We start from the raw sequence: 17879 nt of genomic DNA on the forward strand, positions 1-17879 counted from the left end.
GATTGACACGTCTTCCTGTCTGCCAGTCTTTCACAAGCATTCGGACGCGGGTAGGTAGTTGCTTGGCCAACATTTGGAAGGCAAGTCGTTTGCTGACAGAGAGCTGTAGATTTGGGGACATGGCAAGTCTTGAAGCGGAGCGTGGCAGAAGCGACGAAGTTCGCGACAATGCTCGGCGATGTCAGCATCAGATAACCATCATGAGACAAGAGATTAAAAACTTAAGGTCTGTAAGTTACCGGCGGTAAGTAGTAATGTGTTGTGTACTGTATGTGCGCGCGTGTGCTTTGCTGTCTGAGGCTTTAAGAGACTGTGGTAAAAGACTTTCTCAATACAATAATCGATTTGAAATTCCAAGTGGACGTGAAAATCGGTGTTTAATGCTAAAGAGCTGCGTTTCACAAGCTTATTAGGATGAAGGCCTAAGCATTGACAGTAGCTGTAGGTTGCCTGCCAGAAGGTAACAGGATATTTCTTCATTGCTACTGTACTGGCACAGGAGTCCACGCCGAACTCGGAGATGGTTTCCAACATTAGTCCTTTTAGTAAACCCCATTGTTTACTTCTATAGGTTATTTCGAAAGGATAACCGTGATGTTCTGTTTTTTTTCAGAATTTAAAATGTCATTATTATATTATGTGATAACATCGTTACAGATTAGTAGGGTCATTATAGTCAGATGTACGGAGTACAGTGAAGTTCTTATCTGCATGTGCAAATTAACATTCAACAGGATCCCATTCTCTTGATTAAATAGATCGGTTGCGTTTTATTTAAATATAACCTTTTACAGAAGCCAGTGCCGCTCTTTGGTTTTCGGGGGTCCTAGGCAAGGGTACCTGTCGGGGCCCTGCTGTTTCTATGCAAATTAATGTATGATAATTATTTTATCCGTATTAATGAATAATAATTATTTTATTCATATAAATGCGTAATAATTAGTGATGTATAGCTTATCATTTTATGATTATATATTATATACATCAGATTTGAGAGGAACATGTCAAAGGAACCTACTGACTATACCTAACGTAGCATGTAAATCAAACCTTTAACATAAAAACACCTTGCATACTTTTATTTTTGCAAAATCTTTGATTAAGTCTTAATAATCATGGGAGTCGATGACTTCATGCTCAACTGATATTAATGCTAAGCCATTCAATCGATCTTGCGTCAAGGTTGTCCTCCGGTCACTCATAATCAGCTTGAGCTTTGAAAAGCTGCGTTCAGCAGACATGACAGTTACAGGAATTTTCAAAGTGGTACGTAGTGCAACAAAGGCGTTTGGGAAAGAATCTTGCAAATTGTTCTTGTGTTTGAACTGCAAACTTTTAAGAGCAGAAATAGTTTGTGGAACCAAATTTGCTGAATTGCACAGTTCGGCACATTATTCATAAGCATCAATATCGGACCCACTCATTTCATCTGTTAAGATATTGCTAAGAACATTGCAGCACTCTCTCAAATCAATTTCACTCATGCTCGTAATGCATCCAAAATTGTGCAGGAACCCAAAATTGTCAGAATGGGTTTTCATCTGGTCAGATCGTTCAGTCATTGACATTAGGGCCTGATCTTGCAAGACATTGAAGAACTCAATATGGAATTTTTTTCTTTAGGATCACATATTGGCTCATCATGAGCTTCATAATCAAGTTGTCTCCACACTCCCCTTCTACGTGTGGTCTGTGCAGTTGGAATGTGTATTTCATTCTCGTCTATTTCCAGTTCTGCAGCATCTTGGGCCGATTCGAAACCTGTTTCTTTCAAGAAGTTGACTGTGTTCTGAATGCATTTCAAAGCAATGTCAAACTGCATATCTTTACTTTGCAATATTTTGCTCACAATATTAATTTGCGCCAAGAGATCATACCAGATTAGTAATGACACCAAAAAAGGGTAACGTTTAATTTGGTTTGCCAAAGCAGCAGCCTCCGTTTTTGCCGCGCAGAGACCTCAATCAATGTAGCATAAATCAATTCTACTTGAAAGCGCACAGCTTTAACACAGTTATACCGTTTCGTGAAATGGTTCTATCCTCTCAACTTCCGCTATTTATAGTATAATCGATCTGTTGCACAGACGCCCTGGCAGATGAGGAGCATGACCTACCCCATCCAATTATCCCAGGCTCCACCGTCACCATCGATGCTGCCTGTCATCACTATTTCCTCTCTGCTAGCACTTAACCATCTATATATATAATTCACTAAGGCAAGACACCCATGGATTCACTAAGCCGCCGACAAGTGAGACACCTATGTCGCACGCAGGAAGGAGCCACGCCCACCAACTCCAAGACCATTGGATACGACGACAACTCACAGAGCCACGCCCACCAACTCGGACGCGACAACACAGAAAAACCGGCGTCATTTATATTCGTCTGTCGTAGAGGTCACATGCAGCTCTGACCCACGTTGACTGTTCATAGAAGCATGTTTCTCATGGAGGCGAGTCGCCATATGCAGCGTGTAAAACGGTTTGTGAGGGGTATCCCATGGGATCCTTAAAACAATCCTTTACAACTGAGGTTAAAACACATTGAAGTGAGCAGTCTTTAAAAAACGAGTTTTCGGTTACGACGCACGACCGCATGCACCATAGCAAACTGTTTTACACGCTACATACAGCTATTTGCATCCGTGACAAACATGTATCTTCTTAGATGCTCCTGCACTTTGTACACGTGTACCGTGGTCGGGTGTCTTGGTGGATTATATATCAAAAGGCAGCCAAAACCGCACAGAGCAATGAAAAGTCTACGTCAGTCACAGCTGCATCTGGACTGTACAACGACTCGAGTTGGAGGTGGGCACATGAGCGGGCAGTGTATACTGAACAAGAAATCGGCAGACCAGCATGACGGAGAGAGTGGAGTGGACATTCTTTTACTCTCCTCCCGTTCCACCCTCCACGCCTGAGCGCCGCACGGACGATTGTGTGTTGGTTTGTTCCATGCATTGTTACAATGTTGCTTTTCTTGCTGATTTATTACATTACCGATTTTTCAAATGTTAATTTTCTCCCTGTGCTTAAAAATTATTAAAAAACCGGCCTGATTATGCGGCGTATGGTATGCTGCGGGTTGGCTAGTACTGATAATTCTGCCACCAGAGAAAATTTGTACATTTTTTTAAATATGGACCTGTAAGTTGTATTTGGTTACGGCTAAAAAAAAATGACCGGGTGGGGCCCTAGGCGGTCGCCTACTTTGCCTATGCCTAAGAACGGCCCTGCAGAAGCTCAGTAACTAAATAAAAACTCTGAATTAGCGTAACTTGCTCAGATTCGACATGTTTATAAGAAATGAGATTAGCGGCTTCGGTTGGCAAATCTGACGCGACCCATGACAAAAGTTGCGTAAGTGACATCGGCTTAACACAAAGCCAGAGATACCCTTCTGTAGCATCAAAAGAAGGTGAAACTCTTCGAGCAGCCCTAGTTCTGAGTTCAGTCCCATCGAAAAAATCTACAGCAGGAACGTATTTAAATTGTATTGTAGCTGCGTTTTTCCAAAGTTACCAAAGTTCAGCAGCTCTAACTCAAAAAAAAATGGGATTCAACAAAGGCCTGATGCGCAGAAATAATTCCACAGACAAAATATCTTTGTTTTTAAAAGTTTAGTTACATTTCATAGTAAAACAGTTCCAACAAAAAAGAAAATTTAAAATAGCAAAAAGGGAAAAAATTCATGTTAAGAAAAGTTCAGTTCTAAGCTTAATCTTGTTACATCTCAAATCATTTATTATTTACTTAACATTTCTGAACCATTTCAAAACGGTCAGAAAACTGTACGCTTATCCCATCGTTGAGTAGAAAATGGGTCTTTTAGATAGATAGATACTGTATTAATCCCAAAGGGAAATTCACATAATCCAGCAGTAGTATACTGATACAAAAAACAATATTCAATTAAAGAGTAATAAAAATGCATGTAAAAACAGACAATAACTTTGAATTAAAATTTTTAAGTCCGTCTGTACTGGGACCAGTTCTAAACACAACAACTGAGCTTATTATCACACTGTTTCTCAGTTATAGCAAGAAGGTTCTATCTCTTACTAACTTATAGGGGGAAAAGACCATAACATTGTCTATGACTATGGAAGAAATGTATATTCTATTCAAATTAAGCAAACATTAATAGAAAGTTAAAGTTGTGTGTTAAACTCATAAGACTGGCTCTTACATGTATATTTCTCAGAACATTTCCAAAATTTTATCGCCCTCAAAATACTCTCCCCGAGACGCAATATCCTTGTCCCGCCGCTTTGCCATTGTTCAAAACTGTTCTGAAACTTTTGCAAATTGATAGCCTTCAGAGCCTCCATTGTTTGCTCCTTGACCTCCTCTACATCCTGAAAACGCTTTCCTTTAAGGTCCCTCGTCATTCTTGGAAATAAGAAAAAATAACTGGGCGCTGGTTAAACCATTGTCATCCCACTTTTCGTGAGAAACTGCCGCAAACACAAAACTGTGTTGTCGTGATGTAGAAGCCACTCGCCTGACCACCACAATTGGGGCCGTTTCCTCAGCAACTTCATCACACAAGCGCTTGCGTGCTTCGAGGACGCCACTCGGCCAAACGATGCAGAGGGCAGTTTAGTACATGCACCTATTGGCAAACGGCGGAACTAACACCCGCCAGCAAAAAATATTTTGTTCTTTTTGGGTCCCCCATCATAAAACAATGCTGTACGGCATAATAATAATAATAATAATAATAATACATTTCATTTATATAACGCCTTTCCCATGCATGCCATCACTCAATATGTAACCTGCAGTAGTCGAAGGACAAAAAATGAAGCCTGCAAAATGGGAAAAACTGGTCACAACGTACCAAAAAAGACTTGTGCCTTTAAAGAGTAGCAGCATAGTGTAAAACATTTAAGCACCAAAGGGTTAAGTATTGTATTATATTGTGTTTTTATTTAGTTTGACTAGTTTTATAATTAAGGTAATTATAGCCCATCAAAATGTAAGTGTGTTATGTTCACCATCCAAAAAAAAATCTAATTTAAATGTGTCATAACATTCAGTTGTCAAACACAATTTGCTCTGGCATTCTGTGGGGGTTAGGGTTACCCTCTGCATCTACTGCATATCCAAATCTGCCCATTTTGGGCACCCTGATTCCTGAAGGACTTTATATGGTCACTTAGCCCACTTATGCCATCAGGTTGTCGTAATATACAGGGTGGGCCATTTATATGGATACACCTTAATAAAATGGGAATGGTTGGTGATATTAACTTCCTGTTTGTGGCACATTAGTATATGTGAGGGGGGAAAACTTTTCAAGACGGGTGGTGACCATGGTGGCCATTTTGAAGTCGGCCATTTTGGATCCAACTTTTGTTTTTTCAATAGGAAGAGGGTCATGTGACACATCAAACTTATTGGGAATTTCACAAGAAAAACAATGGTGTGCTTGGTTTTAACGTAACTTTATTCTTTCATGAGTTATTTACAAGTTTCTCTTTGTTTACAGCCATTGACATGTCGCAGAGGTTAACACGTGAGGAGCGGATAGAAATTGTGTTGATGTCTGGTGAACGCAGTAACCGGGTCATTGCAGCAGATTTCAATGCAAGACACCCTACGAGACCACCCATCTCCCATGCTACAGTTAGCAAACTGCTTGCTAAGTTTCGTGAAACTGGTTCAGTGTTGGATTTGCCAAAATGTGGACGCATGAAAACTGTCACTAATGAAGAAACATCAGTGGCTGTCCTAGCTTCATTCAGCAAGAGCCCACAGCGTAGCACTCGCCGCATGTCACTGGAGAGTGGCATTAGTCAAACATCCCTTTGGCGGATATTAGCTACTCACAAATGGCACCCTTACAAACTCCAGCTACTGCAGCATCTCAACGAGGATGACCCAGATCGGCGCACTGAATTTGCAGAATGGGCAAAACAAAAATTGGAACAGGACCCTCAGTTTACGAGGAAGATTTTGTTCAGTGATGAGGCAAACTTTTATGTGAATGGTGAAGTTAACAAACAAAACCACCGCTATTGGTCTGACACTAACCCACATTGGATAGATCCCTCCAAGACTGTTGGAACAAAAAATTGATGGTATGGTGTGGTATATGGGGTACAAAGATAGTGGGGCCATTCTTCATCAATGGAAACCTCAAGGCCACTGGATATGCGAAATTGCTACATGATGATGTGTTTCCCTCTTTATGCACTGAAGCTGGCACGTTCCCTGAGTTTTTCCAGCAAGATGGTGCACCACCACATTATGGGTGTCAGGTCCGAGCATTCCTAGATGAACAGTTTCCTGGAAAGTGGATTGGTCGTCGTGGGCCAGTTGAATGGCCCCCAAGGTCTCCCGATCTGACCCCCTTAGACTTTTATCTTTGGGGTCATCTGAAGGCAATTGTCTATGCTGTGAAGATACGAGATGTGCAGCACCTGAAACTACGGATACTGGAAGCCTGTGCTAGCATTTCTCCTGCGGTGTTGCTATCAGTGGGAGAAGAGGGTTGTATTGACAATCCAACACAATGGGCAGCACATTGAACACATTTTATAAGTGGTCAGAAACTTGTAAATAACTCATGAAAGAATAAAGTTACGTTAAAACCAAGCACACCATTGTTTTTCTTGTGAAATTCCCAATAAGTTTGATGTGTCACATGACCCTCTTCCTATTGAAAAAACAAAAGTTGGATCCAAAATGGCCGACTTCCAAATGGCCACCATGGTCACCACCCATCTTGAAAAGTTTCCCCCTCACATATACTAATGTGCCACAAACAGGAAGTTAATATCACCAACCAGTCCCATTTTATTAAGGTGTATACATATAAATGGCCCACCCTGTATATTGCAGTGAGATGGGTTCTTTGTAAAAAGTAACATTATTTCTTTTTTATTTTTCCTTAGGAAGCATATGGACAGTGCCGTAAGAGCACATAAGAAAAGTGTCCATGCCTTGCAGAATCTCTTGGGGAACATTTCTGACAATGAGCTTCCACAACATTCACAGAGTCCACCAGTGGAAAGCTCAACAGCTTTTTCTTTAGAAAAAGGTATTTCTTTGTTTTTATCATTCTGTCATTTAAATGAGATCTTAACTTACATTTACCTGAGGATTCAGTTAGGTTCCAAGTATGCCTTTTAAATTCCTGTTTAGGTTTTGTTTTTCACTCGGCTTTTAATTTTTTTATTCCCTTTAATGAAATGCCTTTTTTCGTCATTTTAATAGCTTTCAGTAATGACTTTGGTCACCATATAATTGAGCATCTCAGGAAAATGGCAAGGATTTAAATAGCTGTTTATCATTTTTTTGTCGAGCAAACAAGTCACTCTGGCTCACGGTCAAAGGCTAAGCATAAGTACAAAAAGGACATAGCAGCACTAGAAAAGGTCCAAAGAAGAACGACTAGGCTGATTCCAGGGCTACAGGGGTTGAATTATCAGTTTAATCAAAAGAAGATTAAGAGGTGACATCATTGAAGTGTTTCAAATTATGAAGGGAATTAGTACAGTGGATCGAGACTGTTATTTTAAAATGAGTTCATCAAGAACACGGGGACACAGTTGGAAACTTTTGAAGGGTAAATTTCGCACAAACTATTAGGAAGTTTTTCTTTACGCAACGAACGATAAACACTTGGAATAAGCTTCCAAGTAGTGTGGTAGACAGTAAGATGTTAGGGACTTTGAAAACTCGACTTGATGTTTTCTTGGAAGAAATAAGTGGATAGGACTGGCGAGCTTTGTTGGGCTGAATGGCCTGTTCTCGTCTAGGGTGTTCTAATGTTCTAACTGACTTGAATCCGTGATGGACTGGCAGGACTTAAGGTCTAAAAGAATAAGGCCAGCATACAATACAATACAATTTATTTTTTGTGTAGCCCAAAAATCACACAAGAAGTGCCACAGTGGGCTTTAACAGGCACTGCCTCTTGACAGCCCACCAGCCTTGACTCTCTAAGAAGACAAGGAAAAACTCCCAAAAAAACCCTTGTAGGGAAAAAAATGGAGGAAACCTTGGGAAAGGCAGTTCAAAGTGAGACCCCTTTCCAGGTAGGTTGGACGTGCAGTGGGTGTCAAAAAGAAGGTGGTCAATACAACACAGTACAGTACAATACAATACAATACAATACACAGAAGAGAACAAATCCTCAGTACGGTATAAAAATACAAATTTTACAAGTACAGACCAGAATTTAACAGTAGATGATATCACATAATATGAATTAGATTTGTTTAGAGTCCTGGAGACCTCAGCCATCAAGCTGCCTCCCCCATTTGGCCATTCCACAGCTGAGACAGCGCTGGGCCAGCCAATCCGATGAAAGGACCTCTCTACCTGATGACTCCTGCTATCCTCCATCAGGGATGACTTTACCTTAGGCAGGCAAAGCAACTTGGCAGATGGGCCGTGGCATCAAGTGCCACATTTGAGTACCAAGAAGAGAAACCGAATAGGTGAGGGTTAGTAACAAATTCTAACTATCATGTTACATATGCATTCATAGTTCAGTTAGACAGTTTATTGCAATTGTGAAGAAGTGTTGGGGGCATGCATGATATATGGGGATATTCATTAGTGGAGAATTAGATTAGTGGAGTGCACATAAATGTGACCTTACTCAGTATCTGGCCAAAAGTGTGTTGATACCTATCGATCACACCCATATGCACTTGCTGGACATCTCATTCCAAATTATTGAGCCTTAATATGGAGTGCCCTTGTCTTTGAGGCAATAAAATCTTTCACTCGTCTTCCCACAATATTCTGGAGAGTGTCTGTGTTAACCTGAGCCCATTTAGCCAAATGTGGTCAGGGACTAATGTTTGACAAGAAGACCAGGCTCACAGTAGGCATTTCAGTTAATCCCAAAGGTGTCCAATAGGGCTAATGCAGACCGTTCAAGTTCCGCTGGCTTTGTGCACAGGATCACAGTCATGCTGGAACAGAAAAGAACCTTCACTAAACTGTTGTGCTGATGTTGTGTTTGTTTTCTGTAGCATTAATATCGCTCTTCACTAGGACCAAAGGGCCTAGCCCATACCCTAAAAGATCCCCCCAGACTATTATGTCTAGTCTGCCAAACTTTACAAGTACACACTATGCAGCCCAGAATTTATCGTACTCCTGGCGTCCGCCAGCCCCTGACTCATCCACCACACTGTCAGATAGTGAAGTGTGAGCCATCTCTCCACTGCTCTAGAGCCCCATTGTAGGCCACATGCTTAACACCATCTTAGCCGATGCTTGGCATTGTGCATAGTGGTCATTGGCTTGTCTGTGGCTGCTTTTCATGAAGATCCCACTGCACAGTTCTTCTGCTGATGTTCCTTCTAGGTGCAGTTTGTATCCCTGTTGTAAGTGATGCCACAGAGGATAAGCCATTTTTATATGCTATGTGTTTCAGCACTTGTGAGACCTGCTCTGTGGGTTTATGTTTTCTACCACTTCATGGCTGACCTGCTGGTGGTCCTTCACGCTTCTACTTCATAATGATAGCAGTTATAATTGACTGGGGCAGATCTAGCGGAGCACAAATTTCACATGCTTGACTAGGGGCAAAGGTGGCACCCTATGATTGTGTCTAGTGTGGTGCACCAGCTGCCCGACATGGGGCACAAGTTCAAACACACACTTTTATTATTTTTTTTTTCTTTTCCTAGCACAGTCACAGTACACACTTCTGTTATTTCTCTCTTTTCCTCCACTCCTCCTGGCAAGCTTCGTCTTCTCCCACCCGACTCTGGCTGCTAGCTTCTTTTTATAAGGCACCCGGATGTGCTCCATGTGCTCATTGACCTATTTCTGGCAGCACTTCTTGGCCCACGGACCCCAACAGGGCTGCACCAAATCCCAGCTCCCATAGAGCATTGCGGGAGTCCGAGGCACCGCTGCAATCCGGGTCCAGCACGGAGGTGTCTCAGCCGTATGCCACACATGTTAGAGCGGTTCAGTACAACCCATCCTACTTCCTGTGTTTGTCATGGAGATTGGATGACCGCGTTGTCGATTTTTATCAATATGTTAACAATGGATGCAGCTGGAACACATGAACTCAATAATTATATGAATTGTCCAGTCGTTTTGCTGTATAATGTATGCACATATTAGTGATGACTCAAAATAAATACTTCTTGGCCAAAGCCAAACTTCATAAAACACTGAGCTGAAAGTCGAATACCTTGTGTCAGTTTTTTTTTCTTGCACCATTACATAAGGCTTTTACTTTTTACTTTTATTTCACTTTTGATTTCTGCTTTTCAAAGAAACCAAATGATAAAACTTCAAGTTGTTGAAAAATCCTTTTATTTATTATGTCTTTTCAAAGAAGAAATGTTTAAACCAACTGAAATGAAAATGGATAACTGGAATGAATAATAAAATGTGAGCCTACTTACAGTATCTCATAAAAGTGAGTCCACCCCTCACATTTTTGTAAATATTTTATTCTGTCTTTTCATGGGACAACATTGAAGATATGACACTTTGATCCAATGTAAAGTAGTCCGTGTACAGCTTGTATAACAGTGTAAGTTGCTGTCCCCTCAAAATAACTCAACACACAGCCATTAATGTCTAAACCACTGGCATCAAAAGTGAGTTAACACCCCTAAGTGAAAAACGTCCAAATTGTGCCCAATTAGCCATTTTCCCTCCCCGGTGTCATGTGACTCGTTAGTGTTACAAGGTCTCAGGTGTGTTAAATTTGGTGTTATCGCTCACACACTCTCTCATACTGGTCACTGGAAGTTCAACATGGCACCTCATGGCTAAGAACTCTCCGAGGATCTGAAAAAAAGAATTGTTGCTGTACATAAAGATGGCCGAGGCTATAAGAAGATTGCCAACACCCTGAAACTGAGCTGCAGCACGGTGGCCAAGAACATACAGCGAGAGGTTTAACAGGACAGGTTCCACTCAGAACAGGCCTCATCATGGTCGACCAAAGAAGTTGAGCGCACGTGCTCAGCGTCATATCCAGAGGTTGTCTTTTGAAAATAGACGTATGAGAGGCTGAAGGGTTGGGGGATCAGCCTGTCAGTACTCAGACCATACGCCCGCCACACACGGCATCAAATTGGTCTGCATGACTGTCATCCCAGAAGGGAGCCTCTTCTAAAGATGATGCACAAGAAAGCCTGCAAACAGTATGCTGAAGACAAGCAGACTAAGGACATGGATTACTGGAACCGTGTCCTGTGGTCTGATGAGACCAAGATAAACTTATGTGGTTCAGATGGTGTCAAGCGTGTGTGGCGGCAACCAGGTGAGGAGTACAAAGACAAGTGTGTCATGGTTTGGGGCTGTATGAGTGCTGCCGGCACTGGAGAGCGACAGTTCATTAAGGGAACCATGAATGCCAACATGTACTGTGACATACTGAAGCAGAGCGTGATCCCCACCCTTCGGAAACTGGGCCGCAGGTCAGTATTCCAACATGATAACGACCCTAAACACACCTCCAAGATGACCACTGCCTTGCTAAAGAAACTGAGGGTAAGGGTGCTGGACTGGCCAAGCATGTCTCCAGACCTAAACCCTATTGAGCATCTGTGGGGCATCCTGAAACGGATGATTGAGCAGCGCAAGGTCTCTAACATCCCCCAGCTCCTTGATGTCATCATGGAGGAGTGGCAACCTGTAAAGCTCGTGTGAATTCCATGCCCAAGAGAGATAAGGCAGTGCTGGAAAATAATAGTGGCCACAGAAAATATTGACACTTTGGGCACAATTTGGACATTTTTCCCTTCGGGGTGTGCTCACTTTTGTTGCCAGTGGTTTAGACATTAATGGCTGTGTGTTGAGTTATTTTGAGGAGACAGCAATTTTACACCGTTATACAAGCTGTACACGGAGTACTTTACATTGGATCAAAGTGTCATATCTTCAGTGTTGTCCCATGAAAAGATACACTCACCTAAAGGATTATTAGGAACACCTGTTCAATTTCTCATTAATGCAATTATCTAATCAACCAATCGCATGGCAGTTGCTTCAATGCATTTAGGGGTGTGGTCCTGGTCAAGACAATCTCCTGAACTCCACACTGAATGTCAGAATGGCAAAGAAAGGTGATTTAAGCAATTTGGAGCATGGCATGGTTGGTGGTGCCAGACGGGCCGGTCTGAGTATTTCACAATCTGCTCAGTTACTGGGATTTTCACGCACAACCATTTCTAGGGTTTACAAAGACTGGTGTGAAAAGGGAAAAACATCCAGTATGCGGCAGTCCTGTGGGCGAAAATGCCTTGTTGATGCTAGAGGTCAGAGGAGAATGGGCCGACTGATTCAAGCTGATAGAAGAGCAACTTTGACTGAAATAACCACTTGTTACAACCGAGGTATACAGCAAAGCATTTGTGAAGCCACAACACGCACAACCTTGAGGCGGATGGGCTACAACAGCAGAAGACCCCACCGGGTACCACTCATCTCCACTACAAATAGGAAAAAGAGGCTACAATTTGCACGAGCTCACCAAAATTGGACAGTTGAAGACTGGAAAAATGTTGCCTGGTCTGATGAGTCTCGATTTCTGTTGAGACATTCAAATGGTAGAGTCAGAATTTGGCGTAAACAGAATGAGAACATGGATCCATCATGCCTTGTTACCACTGTGCAGGCGGGTGGTGGTGGTGGTGGTGGTGGTGTAATGGTGTGGGGGATGTTTTCTTGGCACACTTTAGGCCCCTTAGTGCCAATTGGGCATCGGCTAGCTGAGCATTGTTTCTGACCATGTCCATCCCTTCATGACCAGCATGTACCCATCCTCTGATGGCTACTTCCAGCAGGATAATGCACCATGTCACAAAGCTCGAATCATTTCAAATTGGTTTCTTGAACATGACAATGAGTTCACTGTACTAAAATGGCCCCCACAGTCACCAGATCTCAAACCCAATAGAGCATCTTTGGGATGTGGTAGAACGGGAGCTTCGTGCCCTGGATGTGCATCCCACAAATCTCCATCAACTGCAAGATGCTATCCTATCAATATGGGCCAACATTTCTAAAGAATGCTTTCAGCACCTTGTTGAATCAATGCCACATAGAATTAAGGCAGTTCTGAAGGTGAAAGGGCGTCAAACACCGTATTAGTATGGTGTTCCTAATAATCCTTTAGGTGAGTGTATAAACATATTTACAAAAATGTGTGGGGTGTACTCACTTTTGGGAGATACAGTAACTTGCTGCAGTTCTTCTACTGTTCCTTGGGTGACAAGTCCTACAGATCCACAATCCACGACTCGTCTAAATGGCATTTCTTTGCATTACGATTCAGTTTGTCCCTTTGCTGTCCCTTCTTCTCCCTTCCTTTGTCCATTTGTTTTTGCTTTTGTATAAGCGTTGCAGTTCCTCACAATATATGATTGCTACTTGTTCCTTGTTGTAAATTAACCAGTATAGTCCCGTAAAGATGGTGCAGTGTGTTATGACATGTAGATAGATATATAGATCTTTATTGTCATTGTCACTTTTACAAAGAAACAACGAAATTGAAGGTGCAGTTGTGTGATTGTCTGTTTTTACCTGCATTTTTATTACTCTTTAATTTAATATTGCTTTTTGTATCAGTATGTTGCTGCTGGATTATGTGAATTTCCCCTTGGTATTAATAAAGTATCTATCCTATCTATCTATCAATGATGAACCCCTGTGCTAAATCTGGTTCTGTACATGTAAGTAGAAAAAGGCAGATTGATATTTGCACAGAGGACAGTGACATATTAAACTTATACACTTATTACAGCAACCATGCTTATATCTTGCAGTGTTGTCTTGATTAGTCACAGGGTGTTATGACTGAGTGACGAAGGATGTCACACTACACAACTAACGGTCACATGTGTACACTGTGGCCAACTCACTGAGAAAAGATGTGTAGAGTGGCGGTGTCTTTAGCAAGTTTCCATCGCAGCTCTTTTTAGGACGTGATTTATTTTTATTTTTTTTTCACTTAAAATGAGCACAGAGTAGTGTTAGAGTAATTTTAAATACTTTAGACCAGTCCATAGCTGAATATTTGTTATACTTGTTGCTTTTTTTTATCTCCTTACCATTATTTTTACCCCCAGAAAAACAAGGCAAAAACCTAAAGAAAACGTAAAATTCGGACGAGAGCGTCAGTAGGCTTTGCGCCCTAGGAACCAAGTTTCCGAACTATTTTATAGCATTTAAGTAATTATTTACCACTCTGATACTAATCTTTCTGGTCATAAAGTAGGTCATTATGACAGCAATTGCTAAGAAGAATCTTCTTATATAATACGCTCTTGTGGCTGTCCGTTTGTCTGTCCAGGATTTTAAATCACCTGTAGCTCGCAAACCTATTCACCTATTGACTAGAAATTTGGTACACAAATACTACGTGACTTCTACTGTCTGCTTTCGGGGTGATTATTTTATTACTCTTTATTTTTATTTTATTGTAGAATCAACTCTTGGCAGCCGTGCAGCCCATGCATACAGGCGCCGTTCTCATCCCTACCACCTTCGCCGTCACTTCCTCTACCTCTTCATATCTTAAATCATTCTTGAGGCAGATTGAAGACTCAAGTGGCAGATTAAGTGAAAAATTAATGAAAACATACAAAGTAATTGCAACACAAAAACTGACTTAATCAGTTTTAACGTGAAAGATGCCAATGGAAGAAGAGATGAAGTGGAACGTTAGGGTGGAGAAAAGAAGAGCTGCTCAGGAAGCATCAAGCGCATCAACCTCTGAGCAAACGAATGGTAAACGTACAGAGAGGATGAAAACTACAAGTCAAGTGTATTCACTGTGCGTTATCGTGCGGTACGCTGTTACTGGTTCATCATTAATTACAGAATTACAGTATTTGAGGGATCCTCTAGGGGGCCTCTTTCTCTTGCACGATTTGGCACAATAACTGATCAGTACATCATCATGTCATAACAGGCTTACTGTAAATTTCGAGGTTAGTATTTTTCCATCCAGCTGTTTTAGCTTTAGACCGTCCTCAATAAACTGTAACACACAGACAGACAGACACACACCCAACATCGAGATATCAATGTTTTCAGTATCGGGGGACCCTAAAACATCAAGATCCGTTGAAAACCAGAGATTGAAAATTTTGATGAATCTAAAGCTTTTGCTCCTCCCCCTAGACGAGAGGTTATGGTGTGGGGAGGGAGCAAAGCAAAAAATGTTACGTGTAACAGAACCGTGTAAATAGCAAAACAATGACATAAACACAGTAGGAAAGCTCTGTCAAGTGTCCACTGCTGTGCTGATGCAGATTTAGAACACATCCTTCGTGTGACCTGTTTTTTATAACGGTCATCAACATACAGTCCGATGTCACAATCTGGACAGTAGATGTGTTTTCTTTGCACACCTTTCTTATATTTTTTTTTTCTGTTGCTTGAACATGAGTGAGTAGAATGTCAGTGCCTGATCCGCACAATCCACGTGCGTTTTTTTGGTTTTTGTTCGTTATTGTAGACTATCAAAGTGCAAGGGTTAGTGACTTCACCATTTACACTGACATGAACAACAGTTGCCGCATTGTGGACAGTGCTTAGGGAGCTAACGTCTTTCTTGTTGTTCCACTTCATCACTTACTTGCGCCGTGGTAAACCTTTAGGTGACCAAATTTACAGTGATTCGGTCGTACAGTGCGGTATACATCAGTTTCACCATCCGTGTCAACGTCAGATTACCAGTTCACATTGTCATCTCTTTCATTTGATTCAACTAATGGTTCACTTTCAGTTTGTTCTAAAATTGACGTTTTATAGCTTTTCGTTTCCACGCCGTTGTATTTTGGTTGAAGGCTTCTTCCTACTCATAAACATTAATGCAAAATGCAGGGAAATAGTTATGATTTTGTCACAGCATGATGTTATTTCATCCACTAGATGGCAGCAGAATACTGTCGTGAGCGTTATTTGGGCTTAATGCTGTAAAGCGGATCGTTACACTTCACCCCGAGTCTGACTCGGACATAACTGAAGAATTCTGAGCCTGAGTCGCACTTGGGGTTAAGGAGGTTAAAAAGTCAGCCAATCGCAGAAAATATATTTCCATCGCAGCCCTTTTTAGGACATGTAATTTTTTTTGTGGTTCAGTTAAAATGAGCACAGAGTAGCATTAGGGTACTTTGAAATACCTGAGACCAGTCTGGGGTTGAATATTCGTTATACGTGTTGCCTTTTTTAATCTTCTTAGCGTTACGTTTACCCACAAAAAATGAGCCAAAAACCTTGAAATATTTTTTTAAAACAAACAGAAACATGTAAAAACCAAAACAATGACATAAACAAAGTAGGACTGGTCTGTCGAGTGTCCACTGCTGTATGTGACATAGCGGGTCTGTGACTCTGAACGAATGGCCAGTTTTTAATAAATAATCTGTTTGGGCGTGTCAGCCTCCGTGGACGCGCTTGCGCAACTGCGTAGAGTTGATGAAGTAATTGGGGCGATTGTACTCCATTGCTTCATTGGCTTCCTGCGATGCGTGATTGAGACGCTGTGCCCACGGAGCCATATAAGTACAGGCCGGCACAGGATTTGAAAGGAGGAAAAGGGGGAAAAATGAAAGAGAGAGTAAGAGACAGGCTTGTATAATGAGAGTGCGACATTGAGGAAGAAGAGGAGGAGCCAACCAGCCAGCTAGAGAGAGAAGGCAGTGCGGTCAGGGGTCCTGTGATGGAGTGAGGGGTCAGCATTCTAGGGATGGATCGTACCCACTGATTGTGCTGAGGAGTGGGTGCGATCGAGACGGCGTCCTCTCCAGAGATCCGAGGGGATGACTGTGTGGGCGTGAAGGATAATGAGGGGACAACCGACCCCAAGCGGTCCGGCAGACGCCAACAGAAGCAGCCAAGATGGGGTCGGGATTGAGGGGAAGTTTCTCCAGCTGAACGAGCAATGGGTGAGCTGGAAGACTTGGAAGGAGTTGGGCTCATCTTGTATGACCCAATGACTGTTGCTGGTTTTTAGTCTCGTTTATAGCCTGGTTTTAAACATTTGGATTTTCCACTGTTTACACTGATTATTTTTTTATGAACTTTAAGAACTGCACTTTGGACACTTTTTTTTTTTTTTATCTATACTAATAAAAGGCAAAGCCCTCACTCACTCACTGACTCACTGACTCATCACTAATTCTCCAACTTCCCGTGTGGGTGGAAGGCTGAAATTTGGCAGGTTCATTCCTTACAGCTTCCTTACAAAAGTTGGGCAGGTTTTATATCGAAATTCTACGCGTAATGGTCATAACTGGAAGCAGTTTTCTCCATTTACTGTAATGGAGATGAGCTTCAACGCCGTGGGCGGAGTTTCGTGTGACATCATCACGCCTCCCACGTAATCACGCAGCACATAGAAAATCAGGAAGACCTCAAAAAAGCGCTGAAGAAAACATATAATTGAGAAGGCAGCGAAACAATAAGAAGCGAGCGAGTGACATATACAACCATATTGATGAGTTCTGCTACTTCGGAAACAAAGCACGATGTAAACCTACACTTTAAATTAAGTTCATAGACAGGCTGCCGCTGGCGTTTGTAATTTAGTGCCTGCCCATATAAGGCCGTCCGTCAGCGGCAATCCAATAGCAAACTCCACTAAATATTCACGGGTGAAGGACTGTGCTTATGCAGAGGAAGATGAGATGGTCAGCGTGGTGTTTGGCACAAACTCAGCGAAACTGCGAGAGAAAGTTTTAAGTGCCAGGACTAAGGTAACATTAAATAAAGCTATGGACATAGCACGAGATGGCACCAGCACAGCTGGGAACCTTCGATGCAAGTACACCGAGTGGCTCACGTGAACTGGACGCAGTGCACAGATAAAAGCAACAGTTCCAAAGAGCTGAACAAAAACGAATTACACAATTGAAAAGGC

At 41.9% G+C, this 17879-nt stretch overlaps 1 protein-coding gene across 7 annotated transcripts in view; it reads left to right on the forward strand.

Annotated features, from left to right (window-relative positions):
• trmo (tRNA methyltransferase O) overlaps positions 1-17879 on the forward strand; it is a 66890-nt gene continuing 49011 nt past the window's right edge. For 4 of the 7 annotated variants that reach the window (XM_039758190.1, XM_039758189.1, XM_039758192.1 and 1 more), the window contains exons 1-2: positions 2-244; positions 6910-7055. In XM_039758190.1, coding sequence (XP_039614124.1) covers positions 120-244; positions 6910-7055 — 271 coding nt within the window. In that variant the 5' untranslated portion in view covers positions 2-119. Of the gene's footprint in view, positions 245-6909; positions 7056-17879 lie in introns of all 7 variants that reach the window. The other 3 variants (XM_039758194.1, XM_039758195.1, XM_039758193.1) reach the window with 2 other exon arrangements.

Source organism: Polypterus senegalus, chromosome 7 (assembly GCF_016835505.1).
Source record: "Polypterus senegalus isolate Bchr_013 chromosome 7, ASM1683550v1, whole genome shotgun sequence".
Taxonomy (NCBI): domain Eukaryota; kingdom Metazoa; phylum Chordata; class Cladistia; order Polypteriformes; family Polypteridae; genus Polypterus; species Polypterus senegalus.